General features: G+C 40.0%; 1 protein-coding gene across 1 annotated transcript in view; it reads right to left on the bottom strand.

Annotated features, from left to right (window-relative positions):
- Window positions 1–19,155, bottom strand: part of LOC104580569 (dystonin) — a 133,479-nt gene that overhangs the window by 16,661 nt on the left and 97,663 nt on the right. Inside the window, exons 66-78 of the mRNA XM_088530624.1 lie at window positions 18,749–18,850; window positions 16,958–17,059; window positions 15,593–15,766; window positions 14,748–14,903; window positions 12,605–12,802; window positions 11,992–12,120; window positions 8,674–8,844; window positions 7,315–7,470; window positions 6,860–7,066; window positions 5,785–5,904; window positions 2,286–2,455; window positions 1,558–1,717; window positions 154–348 (exon numbers count right to left, since the gene is read on the bottom strand). Coding sequence (XP_088386750.1) covers window positions 154–348; window positions 1,558–1,717; window positions 2,286–2,455; window positions 5,785–5,904; window positions 6,860–7,066; window positions 7,315–7,470; window positions 8,674–8,844; window positions 11,992–12,120; window positions 12,605–12,802; window positions 14,748–14,903; window positions 15,593–15,766; window positions 16,958–17,059; window positions 18,749–18,850 — 2,040 coding nt within the window. The remainder of the gene's footprint in view (window positions 1–153; window positions 349–1,557; window positions 1,718–2,285; window positions 2,456–5,784; window positions 5,905–6,859; window positions 7,067–7,314; window positions 7,471–8,673; window positions 8,845–11,991; window positions 12,121–12,604; window positions 12,803–14,747; window positions 14,904–15,592; window positions 15,767–16,957; window positions 17,060–18,748; window positions 18,851–19,155) is intronic.

The following is a 19,155-nucleotide window of genomic DNA, read 5'->3' on the forward strand; positions in this document are numbered from 1 at the left end:
TGAAGCAGCTGGAGAGATGAGACCTGTATTTTCTGCATAGCCTAGATGATATGGAATAAAATCAAAAGAAATGCAAACAAAAATTTGGGGCAGCTGGCACGTAGTATTGCTTTGCTTCTCCTCAGCTGCATGTGGTATCAGCAGTCCTCTCACCTGGCGGAGAGCCTGTTCCAGTCGTGTCTGCTTGGACACTGAGAGGGCACAAACTGTCTCCCAGCGAGTGCTCAACTCCAGCATTTGCACTTTGACCCAGGACGAGTCATCGCGGCTGCCTTCCATGAGCTCTCTGGCGGAGCGCTTCAGGGCCTGCACACTGCTCGTCCTTTTTCCCAGCTCTTTCTGGAAGGCCTAGGCACCACAAAATACATGTGGAATGCTCAATTTCATAACATAATTATACAAAGGATAACAAAAAGAAGACCTTACAAGAAGATATCAAAACATGAGTTTAGTTCAGTCCAGAATATCTCCATCTAAGTGATACAAAATGCAAAAGTTCTGCTCATTTAAATAACAGATCTTTACCCTCTACCTTTTGCAGTTTGCACACAATGTTTTGTCATGCTGTGTTTGCAAATGTCTTTAGAAGTTTGGAGCTTGTAATAGTAAAAAAAAAAAAAAAAAAAGTTCATGCAGTTCTCATCAAGCTACTCTTCCTTAAAAAAAAAAAAAAGAAAATAATATAGTACTAAAATGGCAGGCACGTCCTGAGAACAACTATCTCAATGCAATGTATGGGAAATCTATCCTCCTAACCACACTGTTTTGAAATTCTTGTCAAAGCAATTCATCTGACATTGCAATAAATGTGCAAGATTGCCCCAGCAAGCAAAGATCACATAAAATGCTAACTATCAAGGAGAAAGGTAAATATGGTAAGAACAGAATTAAAACTGCATCTGGAGGTCTGACTGGTAGGGCTGCAAATCTTGCCACATACTGCTTTATTTTCATGAGAGTATATTGACATACAGAACAAGCCCCAGTTACATAAAGGATCGTTTTAAAACTTATGTTGTATATTACACATTGTGTATTGTATACAGAGTATACTGTAATTGTCAATATGCAATATCACAATCTACTGTGTCAGTATGACCTAACCGGGGGATACAACAGGATTTCAGAAGCAGTTCCAGCACATTTCGGGCTCTTTTCAGAGAACACCTGAGCTTTGGTTGGTTGGAGGTTTTTGGTTTATTTTTAACTTGATGGACAAAAGCTCCTCCTCCCTGAACAACCTTTGAGCACCCAAAGACATTGATGGGTGAATCCTGACTGACCCTTCATCTCCTAACCTTGCCAAGTGCCAGAGCTCGGGTTCATATAAATATTCATAAACTTGCAGTTGTGATTGATATGATATTCATAATGCACAGGAAGGCTGAATTATAGGGAATATCTCAAAGCTAACTGATGCCAATAGGTTATTAACTTTTTACTTCAAGAAACATTCTATGTTTCTAAAATTACAGAATAGCCAAATAAAGACAGTATTAAAACATGACACTTACTAGCAGTTCAGTAATTAAAAAGGATGGGTACTTTTAAAATTACCTTATGATTGTCAATCAGATTCATCACTAAATCGATGTCACCGTGTACTGGCTGATCTTCTGCTAGTTGTGGCTCAATTCTGTAGAGCCAGTCAATGAGAGCTTGCAAAGCATCAGTAAACTGACCTGAGAACAACAGGGCTTCCTCCAGTTTATTTTGCCTGGGAAAAGAAAGAAAAAAAAAAAAAGTGAAGTTAAGATCACTTACAGGTGTTAAGGCAACCTTTTCAACATAAGGTGGCAACAACTAAGAGCTGTTAACGGGATCCATGGTTCCACAGGGGATGTACAAAATGCTTTTCCAAGCTTGAACATGTACACATTTTTCTGTCTCTGGAAAAGGCAATATCCATCTCCCTTCCCTGGGCTACCCTCAAATACATTGGCTCGTGAGTGAAAGGAACAGGACAGACCACGCAAGTGTGGTAGAAAGAAGCTAATACCAAGCAGGCTGCTAGGGCTTTATCCACTCTCTTAGCACACACCAGTGCAAATCAGGTTCCCAAACAGATGAGGGATGCTCCTCTGGCTCTTCTCAATCCTCTTCCATAGCACAAGGAAAGCAGGGAGGATGCATTTCTAGTATTTTACTGTTTTGGCACTGAATTATCAAACAAGATACCATTTCTCGTTTTACTCATACACCACAGAAACCAAAGCAGAAGCCCAAAGAATTGTCATAACCCTCCTTACCTGCCAAAATAATATATAAATTGGCTTTTCATTTACCTTTCTACTGATTTTCCACAAATTGTATCCCATTTATCTCTTAATTCACTCAGCATATCATCTAGTTTCAAATTGTCATCAGCCAAAGTGGTCTTCTCTTTCAAGGAGCGTCCAGTCCTATTTGTGGTATCATACACAGAATGTTTGGCACCCAGGGATTTCTGGAATTCCTGCATGGAAGAAAAAGAAAACACTCATCTAGCATTAACTGCCTTCAGCCTGTAGTTGATTAATCTTTGCCATATTATTTACAGTGTCAATTGTGGTTGCATGAAAATTTTACCTACTTAATTTTACTACTTAGTGCAATATTTCTATTCTGCTAGTACCACGGTGAGGGTGAAAGTCATATAAAGAAGTGGCTTCAGATTTTAGCAGAGCCCAGGTCTTTTGTCCCTCTCTGTAAAAGCAGCTCTACACCTACTGGAAGAATTCCTGGAAATACCCTCCTTCAACGACAGTGGTGATTCTTGTCCTGACACAATATTCCTAAAGTTCAGTTTGCTGAGAAAGACAAATGTGCTCCTTGGGAAGCATGAACATGAAGCATAAGGGGTCTTCATGCTATATCTCCTTAGACTAAGATTTCAAGCTAGGATAGAGTGTCCCAAAGGCTGACCCTGCTTCAGCTCAGCATGGTCCACTTTGAGTCATGAGCACTGAATCCTCCCTAGATTAAAGCATATCATAACCAGGAAGAATTGTATGCCAAAAGCACGTGGATTGAGGCACAGGAGGAAGTCAGGGGGATCCCAATAATGTAGTTCAGGTTGGAACCAAGTTATTAGGATAGAGAAACACTTGAAGATGACGGTGATGCCATAGCCACATTTGCCTGGCAGCTCTGATGGGAAAATCTGTGTAGTTTCTGGTAATTTTTCACAAGGGAACACCCAGAAACACACCCCATCTGAGACCTCGGAGAAGTTAACAGGATGGCACGGCAAGCCATTATATATGTGAATGAACAGTGCCAAAAGATAAAAGCAGCCTCCTATGTAGCAATGTCTAATTCTTAAATTGTGCCTTCTTTTGTGCCTTCATTATTAGTGGGATTATTAGTGGGAAACTGGTAAAAAAAAAAGGGAAAAAGAAAAAAGAAAAAAAGAAAAAACGCCACAAGTTTGCTTTACGATTCTCAGTTGTACAAGAGTCAAATATTCTTACCTGACACAAAGGATAGCAGGCCAAAGAGGTTCTGTTGAGAGGAAGGGAATGAAGGGTGTGTGAAGCGGGAGGAGGCAAGGATAGGGATAAGCCATGGGAAGTGTGGGCTGACTTTACCGAGAATAATGTGCATGTTTGTGTCATGCTCCTCCTATTTGACAGGTCTTATTAACTACCTAGAGCTACACACTCACTGTTACTTGATTTGCACAAAAAGCAAAAAGAAAGGGCAGCCAGAGAAGGATCCCTCAGTTAGGACCGATAAGAAGGAGCACGGAGGGTTTTAGTTAATGCATTCTTTGAGAGCTGGTCTGCACACATCATACCAAATCTACGTGCCTTTAATTTCAAGGAGGTGTGACTGAGAGCAGATTGTGGTTTAAGACATTGCAGCTGCCAAGAGCAGATAGGTAAAGGGAATGAAACCTCAATAATTAACTATATGCCTCCTTGCTAAAGTAGACAGGAACATACAGATAGTGAGGTGCACATAAATGTATCATAAAGAACACTCAGTGTTAGCAGAGGAGTGGACTGTGTGATCTAGTAGGGGGTTTTCCATACCTAACTTCTACAAATGGGGAAAAAAATGCCAATACACAGACCACGCGCAACCCCCAAAAATTCCTGGCAACCCACTAGATGTGAGAGGGAGAAAGCACATTGGCTTTCAGCTCCTTTTTTCTTTTTTTTTTTTTTTCTTTTTTTTCTTTTCTCTTGTTTTTTTGGCAGCAACAACCTGGCAAAGAGTGAGCGCAAATTACTACTTACAGCACGCACAGAGAACACACGCATTCAGTTCAGATATCAAAGTCATTAACTGAATAGAGCAAGGAAACCTTCAAGGCTGGACAGAAAAGGCAAAGACAGACACAGGGAGTAAACATGGGAGTGGAAGGAAGAGACTGAAAGCACAAGGAAGGACACTGCAGTGCTGGGAGGTTCAACAGCTCGTTAAAAAACAATTGCGTTCCATTTCTTGGAGAGGGTGGTTTGAAGTTTAAAGTCACAAAGTCCACAGAACTCCCTCCTCCGTCTACATTCACCTTCTTCCTCCAAATCACCAGCTTTAATCTCAATGCCCCCGGTGCCACATACCATCCTGTTCCTTACAATAAATGAGATTCAAGCAACTTGAGTAGCTACTGCCCGCTGGCATTTTGTAGGAAAAGAGACTGCAGAAAAGATATTCACAGAAATGAGTAGTCTGCCAAATAGTGTGAGGAGGTCTGGACTCATAGAAGGTGCTGTTGCAGGCAGAAAGAACAAGTGGGACATGAAGCCTAAATTTAATGAGAGGAGAAGTAAGGACTGAGAGACAGGAAGAACCCGCAAGCCAAGGCAGAGTGTGTTGATTGTATTCACGGGGGGTTTGCATTCTTATATAAAGAAAGGGGAAGAGTGGAAGTACTAGAAAGGGCTGCGATTAGAGCAGACAAGAAAGACGATCTGAACAGAAGGATTTTTTTTTTCCTAACTTCTCAGAGCTGATTTTGGACTTTGGCAACAACAGCAATCCCAGAACAAGCTGAAACTGCAGAGTTAGCGTAACAGAATGTTCATGCAGGCTTTATCTAACAATTTTAACAGCAAACATAGGTAACACAATTTTTACTTGACCAATTTTCCCATATTAAAAGAGAACATTCCCCGGTTTGATAAACAATCTTAAATCCTCACAGAAACTGTGAAATGATAAATTATACAAGTACATTGATACAGTAAACAATCCTTAAGATACAAGCCAAAGACTTGTAAGTCATCAGAATATACATGAAAAAGAAAATAGAAAGAGTTGTTAACTTGTTGAATATAGTTCAGAATGAAAAAAAATAGGACTGAAAGGTGAAAATGAGAATAAAATAGAGAAGTAATTATATGACAAAATGCAGAAGAATGAATGATATTTCACTACTCTGTCTCTGAGGAAACTGCTCCAAGATGAATTTTTAGAAATAGTCTATTTTTGAAGCGTCTACTTGATCCACTTGATCCTTAGCAGTACGTTCATGGCACTTTACAAAAATAAAAACAAAGTAAGGGCTAAGCTTTTGGTTTTGCTCTGTGTCTCATGGCACTGCAGAGCTTCCTTCTCTTTCAAAATAGCATTATTTGCTTGGAAAGCCAGGCTAATCCAGAAGTTTCTCCTTTTTGCCCATAGTAGTTGGGTAGTAGAACTTTTTCCACTTGCACTAATTTTACCACTGGCAACACAGTACCAGTTGGTATGATCCTTTCCACTATAGTGAGGCAGTAAGCCTACCTGGTACAAAGGTGACAGGCTTGCCTGCCATCTCACTGGGTATCTTGCATTTTACCAGCCATCACTCACCTTATGCTGCGCAAGCTGTAGCTTTATTTTGTCAGGGTCGTTTGCAATTTCGAGCTCTGAGTCCAATGACTTCTCTGATTCTTCCAGCCATTCCATGAGTTTATGCCAGGCTTCATGGAACTGTGGGAAAGTGAGATTTGCATAGATTTAAATACATAGTGGTGCATGAAATGGTCAAAAGAAATATATATTCTTTATAGGCCAACCAAGCATTTTGCAAACTTGGAAAAGGATCAGTGAGCCTTCTGTCCTTGCTTTCTCAAAGAGACACTGGCCCAACTGACTCAACCTAGCTCTTTTCTCTCTCTCTTCTTTCACATACATGATCTGTACATGCAGGATGCAACTTTCAGAGAAATTTTGGTGACTTCTGTCAATGTGGTTGTCACTTAGACTCCTTCTTTAGTAATGGTCACTAAAAACCTCAAGAATAGACCTGAGCTATTGCCTACATGAGACAACAGCACTAAACATTCCTCTCCTGTGTTCTGCATCCTGTTGTTAAACTCCTCAGTAAGGGGAACATGAATCTAAGGAAAAAATGAAAGCCCTGAGGAAAACTGTGTGAGGAAAACCTCCTCATTTTGTTTTAAGGAAATAAACAGAGAGATCTTTCTGCACAGAACATTATCAAACTAACATTAACTATTAACTAACATATTAGATCGGGAAGCAGTGAGTATTAGGGCACAGTGCAAACCTAAGGAGAAAACGCTAAGCAATACTCGCACAAAACAGGGAAAAGGGGTTCATCACACTCCTTAAAATATAGGGAGTTGATTGTGCGACTTCTTTTTGAAGACAGATGGCCCTAATATACATCTGGAAGCCATACTGCAATTTTCAGACTATCCTGCACTCTAGACAGAAGTCGCTACTCGGGTTGAAAATGAAGCTTTCACCTTCCAAATGAAGTGCTCTGTGATTGAATCACAGAAATTGCTCCACCAATTCAACAAAATCTCTTACACTAAACCCAGACTTGCTTGAAAGTGCTTTAAAATCCCATATACCTCCAGGGCCTGCATTTAATTACAGCTAAGTTCAAAGAGTTGCACAACAGCCGCCACATTACCTGTTTGGCCCTTTTTCTTGCTTCATCCAAAGCTCTTCCTCTTTCAACTAAGCGTTGAACTACTTTCTCCCATCTACTCTGAACACTAATAAGCAGATTCTTAATAAGGACAACATCTTGTTTCTGGCTGAAATACTTCAAATGGGTTCCAGTTTTGTCCAGCTCTAGCATCTGATCCCGATGAGAATTCACTTCTGTGGCAAAAGCCTTGGGGGGGGGAAAAAAAAAAAAGAAAAGAAAAGAAAAAATACTCTCAATACTATGTTGCTCATGCACTGGGTAGCACCGAGAAACAGTCCGATAAAGGATGATGCAGTAGGAAAGACCATAAAATACAATTTTAAAACAAATTAAACATTTCTCTTGAGTGCCAGCATTACTTAAACAACGTCCAAATGAACCCTGTATCTCCAAAGAGTGGGAGAAGAATACTGCACATCTGTTTCTTTACATACCTTGTGTTCATCAATTTGAAACAAGACAGTATCCAAGATAAGACTTGGCCGAGAAGCGGCAGTTAGAGTTTGCTCAGCCTGCGTAAGCCAGTTGATGAAGTCTTGAAGTGAATTGTGGAACTCCATTGCTAAACTGAGCGCATTTTCCAGTTTGGTCTGTAAAATAGGCCATACTTTGCATCAGTTGATGTTTTATAGGTGCTTCCGCCAACCGAACCATTTCTACTTAGCATTTTGGAGGAGCTTTTTTTTTTTTTTTTAATATTTTTCTGTCTCAAAGTTCCTGCCTCAAAGTTTTACTTTTTAAACTAACAGCCCACATATGAGTATATCGAAGGACATAGATACAAAAGAAACAGCAAAATGAGGTAAATAAGTAGAAAATCCAACATCTACTACCAGGTTTCCAGTTTTCCCCAATCAAACATTTTATCTTGCACTCCTTATTTGTAATGGAACATGTGGCTTTACCAATTTCAAGGCGAAACTAGTAGCAGCTCACAAAGCTAAGGCAGCAGTGCACCTGGGGGGACTTGGAGATACCATCTAATTTATTCTCTTGCACTAAGGAAAAAAAAACAAGTTTGCCTGCACATATCTTCTGAATAATGCCCAATCATCATTTTGTGGCTTGTATTAACACCATCTTTTGGATACAGCTTTTTTTTTGTTTTGTTTTGTTTTTTTAATTGAAGGTGGTCAGAGATTTTCATACAACCACATCGTAAATATTTTTGCTGTCTAACAATGAAGCCCTCTGTAGAGGAACTGTTTGTAGCTATTGGCATTATTCATTGTTAGAAAGAAGAACAAATGGACTACGCCTCATAAAGAAATGAAAGCAAAACAAAATTAATAATACCAAAACTCATGTTGCACATCACTGATATGGTCCTACTGAGCTATGTTAAATCAGAAGGTAGTTACTTCAAGTAGGTGACAGAAGGCCAAATGTTTTGAAATCTAAGAAGTGAATAAAAGCTAGGAAAACGAAAGCAGCAATTCTGTGTTGAGAAAGAAATAAAACTGAAAGATCAAATAAGTTTATTCATTTTCTCATGTCTATGATCACTAAAATCTAAAAAAAAAAACACTCACAAAAGCCCTCATTCTAGAAAATGAATATGTGACAGCATTTGTTAACATATTTCTATGGAACAAAATTCTGTCTTTTTCACTCCCAATTAGGGTAAATCAACTTCTTGAATCTCACTGGTTTCTTAGCACTTGCTAAACATTTCAAAGAATTTCGCATAACTGAAAAGATCTGAAAGATAAAGCAAGTTTGTATGTATAAAAGGACTAGACAATAACATGCTAAAATACATGATTCACACTTCTACTTTTAAGATCACGTACTTTTCTTTCGCTGAGCTTTGTTTGTACCGATTCCCATTTTTCTTTTAAGTTATTTATGTCCTGCTCAACACTCGTTCTAGCAGATTTTGGGCATTTTCCAAGCATCTGCCGGCCTTTCTCTATTAGACACTTATATGCCTCTTCTTTGTCTCCAAAAGCAGCACAAAGTTCCTAAATTAAAAAAATAAAATAAAAGTCAGGTCGAAATTCCATACTCTTTATCACAGTACCTACTCTTTCCCCAACACCTTGTGGGTACAATTAAGACTAATACAGGAATCCCATGTAATTCTCAAAAAGCCAAATGAGCAAAGGAAGGGCCTAGTTCTTCAGGAAATGAGGGCTTGTATTGTCTGTCAGATGTTTTCACTGAGCTCCAGAGCCTTGCAAGGAAAATACTATGTGCTTATCTCACTGTGCAACATTTGCTACAATTCAGTTCAAGTCCACATGCAGCTGAGACACAAAGGGTGTCAGCATTATTCAGCAGGCTGCAAGCCCAGAGCTGTCCAACACATCGTCAGAAAGTGGTGGGACAACCTGGGAGGGCTCCTTTATCGTCTCTCGTTTAGCCCGCATCTTCCTTCGCTTGCCAGGCACCAGGACTAAAGGCTTTGCCTGTACACAGAAGATTTTAACCTATATGCTATAATGCAGCAGTAATGTATAAGAGCAGTTTTATCTGTTAACTGTTCTATAAACTATTCTTTTATTTCAACCATGTTAAATATGATGTGGCAAGAGAACTGGAACACTCATATTTCCCTCTGACTCAAAAGGACATTTTCATAATTTAGAGCAGACCATTCAAAATGCATCATCAAAGCTGGTGCAGATGCCCAAATGAGCAACACGTTTAAGAAGATGAGGAATAATTGTCCTGTACATAGCAGGGACTTTCCCTTCTGGCTCTGAGGAAAGGAGCCTGAAGCCAACAATGTCTCTGGGGTAGAAGAGCCTGGGCACAGGCTTGTCCTTGATCCCCAGGAGGGACAGCAGGAAGCAGGTCAGAGCAGGAGCTGAGATTTTCATAGGCCACAAAGCCTCCTTCCTTCCTTCCTTCCTTCTTGGGGACTACAAAACATTTTGTCACCTACTCTTCCTTATTTTCCCAACCTCTCAAAAAACATTTTTCTCAGGATATAAAGCTTCATCTTTCCCAGCTCAGAGGGAAATCACAGGGAAAGGGGGCCCAGATCCCACTTTCTGGGCAGCTGCCATGCCACAACTGCCCCCAGGTGCCTGGGAACCCACTGAGAGCTTGGGCAGAGTTCCCAGAGCCGTGTGTTTCAGTGCAGCAGTGACCCCTCAGAGATGCCAGGCCTGAGGCTAATGCTGGAGGGAAATCACAGTCGTCATAGGCCAGGAGGAATTCAAGTCATTTGAAATTGGGATCTAAGAGAAATGAAATGCTTTCTGGTGAAAGGAAGCCTCTTTTCAATCCCTTTGCTATTGGTGTCCTGTAATTTTGTTTCATATCCTTGGTGTTCCTGGAGCTGCTTAGCTGGAAGCGCTACCCAGCCTCAAGCCCATCTGTGAACTGGTGACCACTGGGGGTTGTTCTACCCCTGTCTGTAACACAGATGTTGGACTCAAGGAGATGGTAACATATCATTTCCAATGACAAGCACAACAAACACAGAGCAAAGTTTTGTTCTTTAGCCACGCCTCACAAATTACCACATTTTGGATCATTTAATGGCAAGCTGGAAGCTTGCAAGCTCAGTCGCATTCAGCATGACACCTGGCCTCAGCTTTTCAGCTGCCCAAAAACTGAAAATTTACATAGATATGCATGGATGTGGTGAGGTTTAACTAAACTCTAACCAAATCCTTTTTTTTTTTTTCTTGTTTGGTTTTTCCTTAAGGTTTATACACATTAAAAGATGATGAGCCAATGTCTGTAGTTATGTATGTGACAGCCCACAGTACAGTAACAACTTGGTACAAGGTGCAGTTAGGAAGTTTTTCCACCTAAAGAGTAGATGTTATCCGGAAGACATTCACACTGACTGTGGTATGAAACTCAGTTTAAACACTCTTTAATCAATATGTAAAGGTCATAAAACTAGCAAATGACTTACTGATAAACACTCTAAAGGCATGAACTAAAGCAAAGCCTGAAACTTCCCAGGGAAAATTGTTCTGTCTTGATCTCATTCGAAAAACATGACATAAAATGGAATGAGCTCCACTGACTCTCCCTTTATTTTTAACTCCCTTCATCTGAAAAAAAGTTCTTTTCTTAAGACAAGGTGAAAAGGTTATCAAGGGGTAGGGGCTTTCAAAACAGCAAGTTCTATTTGTAGGGTTTTTTTTTTCTTTTTTCACATAACTATTTTTAAAATTGCAAGAAAGAAAGAACTCTTTGTCCAAAAAAGTAAGGTTCTCTGCTTTTTACTCTCAAAGAGAATGTTACTGGTAACTTTTGAAATAAACACAACCTACCCCTGCACTTTTGGGTAAAAGCCTTCAGCGTCATTCCAAAATAAGATTACAAATCTATGACAACGGGCTGTTCTAATGGAAACTGTGTCAGGCAAGCCAGAACTCAAGGACAGTTCAGTAAATATGGTTCTCGCATCTGAGCCAGGGGTCAGGAGTTCAGATCACTGGACCTGGGCTTGTATCCAGTCCTAACAGCACAGCATGGTTGTATATAAATGGAGCACTATGGACTGCTTTCCTTTGAGGTAAGATAGGAAATCAGTGGGTTTGGTCAAGCGCAATGGTTCTCTGCGGGGGGAAAAAAATCCATAGCATTTTTCTTAAAGAGGAAGAAGGGAATAACTGAGGCAGCCTGACCAGCTTTCCATTTCTAATTAAATCACACTCACTGTATGACCCAGAAGCCCTCTAACATCTCTGTTGATTAGAAAATCAGCTTTGGTTAAAGAACAGAGAGAATCAGTTCCTTCATTTCAGGATCTTCTCCAAGTGACTGTGGATCATTTTTAGACTAATCTTTGTACCTCAGAAAAAGCAGAAATGTAGTTACAGGGATAGAGGGGAGAAAAACACTAATCACTCTGAAGAAACTGTAAACACTTGATCTTTTTCTTTCTGTGAACGAGGATGCAAAAACATCTTTTATTTCTGTCTCGGTCTTAACGGCAGTTTAGCTTTGGTCCTCTCCCAGACTATTCCTTTTGCAACACTGCAAATAACAGTTTCTGGTTTGAAGGCCAGTAAAATGTTTTAAGATACTGCACAGGCATTGTGAGTATATAGAGCATGCTCTGTATTTACCATAAACACTCATGGAGGATACTTAGCCCTGAAATGCAATTTGCAGAGTGTTCTAACACTGATACTTACCATATGGGCATTGAGCTGCTCCCTTGCTGTTTCTGGTAAACCTCCAACAGGTCTTGATGCCAACAGCGGACGTTCAGTGTCTGTCAGCCAATGCTGCATATCTTCAACCTCACCATGGAAACCTTGGGCCTAAATCACATTGTAGCATTTTAGAGCCTGCTTAAATGTTTTCCATTCTAATATTAACTCAGGCTGAAGCGTACTGCCAACAGATTCTATCAGGTATTTGCAATAATCAACAGAAATTCCAAAACAAAATTTAAACTTGTTGCATGCAATACAAAAGATAAAAACAACAACGACAACAAAAATGGAACTCATGAAAGAAGGTTAAATGAGCCTTCTCATTGTGAGATCAATGTTTTCACCAAATAATGTATCTATACAGAACTTCCAGTCTTCTAAAATGCCAAAATCTGAAGTCTTGGTTCAGCACTACCAAAGACAGTGGCCAGCTGTGAAAGATGCAGCCAGATCAAAACCTTCCCTAAATTCATGGGTGTTCTGCATTTTGCTTTTGATTTAGGCCAACTTCTAATACACACATCTAGGGATTTCATGCTAAAAGGCCCTTTCTCTGAGTTATCTCTTTATTTGCCCATTTCCTATTCACCTGGATCAAGGCCTTGTCCAGATGCTGTTTCCTCCGTTCTGTTTTCTTCAGCACGTTTTGCCAGCGCTGATCCAGAAGTTTCAACTTGTGCCGTAGTTTACCTGCTTTTTCCACAGCGTTTGATTCAATCAAGTCCTTTCCTGCTTTCGTAACAGCTTCCACCGTGGACTGATGGGCTAAGACATCGTTCTGTAGCACCTACAGTTGGGATACAACATTTACGGCCACGTTCGTAACTACATTAACTTGAGCTACTGTTTAAAATTTGCACTGCTATTAGCAATTAATGCTGCATTAATTAATCTCACTTCAAACAAAAGCACTAACACCCAATAGGATATATTTCACTTTTATATCTAGTAAAAGCAATATATTCTTTCCCAATAATGATGCACAATTGTGAAAGGTTTCTAGTACTGCTAGAGAAGAACCGTGTCTGAGATATCTACTATAACTTCACTCAACTTAACTACATACTTTTCTTTCATAACACTTTTATTTAGAGAGTAGGGTGTGCAAACAGTGTTCCATACAGTATTGCTCATTACTCACGGAGAAGTAGGGTAAAAGGACTGCAAAGCTAACACCATAAAATCTCCTCGCAGCTGGTTAAAAACTCATTCCCATGAACCACAAAAGAACCGTAATGAGCAATAAGCACTAGGATGCTAGCATATGGAAAAGAAAACATAAACTTATCTCCAAAGGGGCTTTTAAATAAAATAGCATTTGACTAAATATGGAGTTACGGGTAGTCCTCATATGCAGAAAATGCATCACATTTGTATTATTTCTTCTAGCCTAAGCACTAAAGATCTTAGTTATTTTCCTCTCCCAATTGAAAAAGTCATTCACAGAAACAGATGCATTTTCTTCCTTCCTTCCTGCTGAGGCTCCCTGAAAAAAAAAGTTTTATTCTTTCTGAAATTTTTGAAGAGATGGATGTTTTTCCAGGCTACCAGAGGAAGTGCCACTGTGTGAACTTTCTAACCTATACACTCTGTTTTGTGAAAAGGAAATAGACTGGTTCGTGTGTTTGCTGAACTCCTTCAGCACCCTAGGTGGGAGAAGTAATCAGCCGTGTCTAGACGTTCTTCAGTAGTAAAACACTTGTGTTCACCGAGACCATAAGGGTGCCACAGAGTGGTGCTGGGTTGGTGATTTTGTTTCTAAAGGCAGGTTTCTAACAGTAGGCACAAAGGGCAAGTACATATTTTAATCTGCTCAAGTTCCTGCTGAATACACAGGAGGTCCCAAAGCTACAGAGAAGCTGTAAAACTGCATTAACACAGACAACAAAATGTGTAGGTATTTTTATGCTGTCAATCTATTCTCTCTAAATCCAAGAGGAACTTTGAACAAGGATATTTTTTTCACATGATATACAAGATGAAATTTAAATGGCGGATTTAAAGGAAAGGAGAAGAATTATGAAGCTAGTTGGAAATCTTCAGCCCTAAAAAGAAGCCACCTCATCATCAACAGCGACACAAACAGGTAGACAAGAAGTCTCCCTCTTGGAAGATACCCTTCAAAATAAAGGAGAAGCTCTCTTCTTCCATGGACTCCAAAGGCACACTAGTTATTAAAAGTAATTACAAAACCTACATTGTAATTTAGAAAGACATAAAGATGAAGGCAGAGTTACCCCTATAGCTTGCTGAGAATTTGAGAGCAGCACCTCTTTTTAGTTGGTCATGACTGAGGCACAGTTTGGCCAATTTTCATAGCAAATTGCTTTTCCTCTGAGAAGCAATTTGAGAAACAAGAAGCCCAGCTGTTTAAATGTTTAAGTGCATTCTGCAAGCCCTGGCCCAAGCAGAACTAACCAGGGAGTTTATGGCTTCAGGGAGAATAGCAGCTACGATGACTTTAGAGCTTCCTGGGTCAAACGAATGTGAAGACCAGTGAGCTGCTCTTTTTCAATAAAGGCTATGCCAGTTGCTTGGTACATGCAAGGAAGGAGGAAATACAGAGGAGCAAGAGGAAAGATATTCACTTCCAACTGTGCATTTCAGCCATAATCTGCACCTTGAAATTCTCCACAGAGAATTATATATCAAGTATCCAGTTTTATAACAACACTCATCAGTAAGATAAACATCAAAAAATGTTTCAGTTAATATTCAGTATAATTACATACATGATGTTTGGCAAGTTCGATTTCAATAGCCTTGGGGTCTCCACCCGCAGGTTTCTGTTCATTCAGCAACTCCTCTGTATGCGTCAGCCACGTCAGTAACTCATCCAGGGCATGCTGGAACTGCCCCAAGGCGAGCAAGGCACCCTCCAGCTTGTGCTACAGTGAAAATAAAATAAAGTTAACAACAAAATGGCTTCACAGTGCCACTGAATTGGCTTAAGTTAGCACTAGTTGCTTCATTCACTGAATGAGGTTCACGAATCTGAGAGCACAAAACACAGAGAAGCAGTTACCAGAGAAACTGCCTCTGCAGTTAGAGCTGAATTAGCACTTCCATTGTAAACCAGGCTTACTTACAAACCGGCCTAAATTCCTCACCATCAGAGATCTCATAGAGTTGGCAGATTCGCTCCTCAGAAATATGGTAGTAGTTTTCATCATCTGAGGTATAATGTTAACAGAAATGCAACTTGGTGTCTGAACTCTTTAAAGCTGTTTCTTTGCAGTGAACTGAATCAGTTGAGAAAGAAATACACTTCAAAGCACAGCATCTTTAAATACCTCTGTTTTGCTTTGATAACTAGTTTGGAAACAGCATGAAATAGTTTAAGTTTTTAAGAGAACGAGGCCCGCTCAGCAGTTGATGATGATTTTGTACATATAAGTGTGTGTTTAACTGCTTAAGACTTCATAAAAAAAAAAACCACAACGTGAAATGATTTGATGTGACACTGCGGATTGAGGAAGTGACACAAAAATGCTGCCAAGGGTTTAAAATCATGAAAGAACATCTTTCCTTGAACATCTAAGCCATGAATAAAGCCCTCCCTTTCAAGTTTACTTACCTGCCTATTGATAATTTGTTCTTCCAGTTTGTCCCACAGTAGTTTGAGCTCTGACAGAGGGTCTTGAACTGTGTGACTGTCACTTTCATTTGTTACCTTCTTCAGCAGCAGTTCTGCCTGGTGGTTCAGTCTTTCCATTTCTATCTGCTGCTGATAAGCTTCTGTCTTAAATTGCTATGACAAATAGAAAAAATACAAGTAAATATACCACAAGTAATGACCATTTTGGATGTAGCATAGTATAGTAACGCTTACAATACTAATGCAGCATTGTCAGCTTTCATAAATGTTGGGTTTTCTTTAATACTGGTGTATAGATGTATTTCCTGGGTCATAATGCATGCAAGGCACTAATAACCCAGACAATCTCAAATCATTGAAAATATGCAATAATGTCTCACTATTCCGTCAGAAATTGCTAATTGTGAACAGAGGATGGTAAAGGCAGATGCTAAATGTACGATGACTCTCTAAAGATCTCTCTGGTTTGTAACAAAGGCTGAATAGAACTTGAGTAATTTGCAGCTCTTGTGGTTGTGATAATATAGTACTCTGGACTTCTCATAGGATTATTCTTCAAAAGATCGAAGAGCAAATTTTCTTAGGACAAAGCACCCTCCTATAAAGGCACCTTTGGCAGCAGCCTGAATACAAGCTGCATACGTGCATTCTTATTCTGTCCTTTATAAGATAAGTCATTAATATTCATATGAAGTTGCACTATAAAAATAGATTGAACAACCTGCCCACAGACAGGAAGAGAATGTACAAGCCAGGAAGAAAACCAAGGGCTTCCACTTGATCTACATGTCTCTGCTTTTATTTAAAGTATGTATAATAGCGTACCAATGCCAGGAGCATACCCAGCCACAGATCCATAGCAAAAGGTTTCTAGCTTAACCTGAGATCTAGATTTACAGCTGACTGGATCTACTGGGAAGAACATATATGACCCTTTGAGCAGTTAAGTAGAACCTATAGTGACAGAAGTAAAAAGCTTTGGGGATATTTTCAAAGTGTCTCAAGAAAGCTGCAAATGTTGGGCACAAGAAAAAATGACATGACAGGTCATGACAGAAGAATCCTCTTCATAACCTTTGAAAGAGAAGAAGAGAAACTGCAAGTGTTTTTCAGCTATCAGAACATATTCACAGAATAAAACACAGTCTCGCCAAAATCAATGCCATACATTTTAAAAGGAAAAGTTTGCAATGAAATATATTTTGAAATTTTCACACAGATTCTTCCTACTAAAATTGAAAATGAAAATTGCTTTGATGCTTGAAAAATACAGAAAAATACCAAATAATACAGAAAATGTAGTCAGATAAAAAAGTATAAATGAAATATATAGCTAGTTCATACCTTAAGTTCCTCAGTTTGCTGCTTCACTGTTTCCAGATCTGTTCCAACTGGAGACATGGCTGCTAACTTGCTGACAGCAATGTCTATCCAGTCAAATATAGCCTGAAAGTCAAAATATGAAATTCCAGTGTGAGAAGAGCAGAACAGTCTTCAAACCTGTTTTATGTAAAGCATCAGATTTCTTTTTGCTGCAGAGAACAACAGTGCTACCTGCTTAAAAAAAAAAAAAAAAAAAGAGCTTTTTTCCAAGGAAAGCTAGGTTCTTGATGACACAGGGGTTGAAATCACAAATACACTTAAGTATGCCATGTAATAGCTACAAGAGCTGAAAGACTGAACCTTTCTTAGCTGCAATATTCTGCCTGTCCTATTCATACTGAGTAGCACTTGACTTCTCAAGTATCCTAAAAACACACACAGAACAAATTCACTATTTCACAGACTTTCAGAGCCAAGCTGAAAAATGATTCTATAGCAGAATAATGATTAAACATCATCAGCAAGCAAACTTCCACTGCAGGGCAATGTTAGCTGCACAAGGAATATGGGAGGAGGCCCATTCGGTTCTCACCAGGCAGCGAAGGACCATGACTGAGCTGGGCTGCACCTCAGGAGGATCATGCAGTTCCAATGAAGTTTCCCTCCTCCTGAGGCTGCTCTAGTAGCTGTTTTGTTCCTGAAGCAGCACAGAACAACCTCAAGGATACTCTGCTTACAGCTTAGCAGCTCCTGCTACAACCCAGGGAATTGCAGAGGGGAAGGAATCCCTCAGCTAGACCCTCTCCCTGGGCCCACTGGCGAGGCAGGAGGGCCTGGCGGAGCTGCCTGCTGCTGCCCAGCTCCCCAGGGAGAGGGGAACTACCCGCAAGGAGCTCAGCAGGAGCAGGCAGGCAGCCGGGGCGGCTGACAACCTGGGCGCTGCGCTTTGCATGGTTCTCACTGCAGGGAGCACGAGGAGGCAGTTCAACAACCGTCCTCACTCGAAGGGCCAAGCTTGCACCGCGCCAGCGGTCATGGAAGACTCCCTAGAAAAATATACAGTGAGGTGCCCTGGAACACAGCCCCGGTGCATTGTTACTAAGGAACGTTTTGAACTTCACAGAGTACACTAGCAACTTGTGCCAGTGACCGGTGAAATTGCAATTTTAAAATATTTAAGGAATCAAGAAAGACAACAATTTCACTCAGCCAAAGGCAAAAAAAAACAACTTCGGCAAAATTTAATGTTTTGAAATCTCTTCAAATGTTTCAATCTTCCAACCATTCATTAATAGAACACAACACATACAGTGCAAAAATATCTTAAGAAACTGCTGGGGAATTTATCTACAGATTAAAAAAATAATAATCTTCTCAAGTACTAGGATTGGATGAATTATACTACACATTTGCACAGTGGTCCTAAAATATATTACTAATACTTCTTGTTTGTTGGTTGCAAATACTGAAGTTTGTTTACTTAACTGACTGCTAAAATATTTCAGTAAAGTTAAGATTACATGACTTGGTCCTCTGCCCAAAAAAATGGCTGAAAGTGAGTACCTAGACCAGTATCCTGTTATCTTCAAACCAAGTAAAGTACCGAGTACCAACAGAAAAGGTGAGCAGGATTACCATGCATTGTGTGGTGCTGCTACCATCCCCGCCTCCAAAACACGTCTGCTGACGGAAATACTTGCTACAGAGTGAGGTATTGCCTTTCACCTACCCAACTGCAGAACTTTTCAAAAATACAAACAGCCCTAAATGCTGCTGACTCCGGGCTGAGTTAGCGGTTTCATCCCCGCTTACCTGCAGTCCATCCTGGTACTGGACAGCAGCCTGCATTGCTTCTGCAAGCTTGTCCACTCGCTCCTTCCATGCTTTGTTTAAGACATCCCAGGCAGAATACAGCTGCAAATAAACGCAGTTTACTCCCGTGGCCAAATTGAATTTTACTGCAGTATAATTTGCGTTCACTAAACACAATAAATTAAGCACATTTCATAGTCATTCCACATTAAAACTCTTATTCTCTTCTTAGTATTTTCCTCAGAATATATTAAAAGTTCTGGATTACAGAAGCTGTGAGCTTCACTACTGATTACTGAGTATTTTCATTAACATTGAGGTTGCAGTTAGCATGGGAAACACTGTGAGCAACTGCTGTAGAGCTGCATCATTATAATGAAGAAGCTTGAAGAGCTGAACAAGCACTG

The sequence above is a fragment of the Tinamus guttatus genome, unplaced genomic scaffold (genome assembly GCF_059628265.1).
Source record: "Tinamus guttatus ecotype Peru unplaced genomic scaffold, ASM5962826v1 Tinamus_guttatus_pri_ptg000383l, whole genome shotgun sequence".
NCBI lineage: Eukaryota > Metazoa > Chordata > Aves > Tinamiformes > Tinamidae > Tinamus > Tinamus guttatus.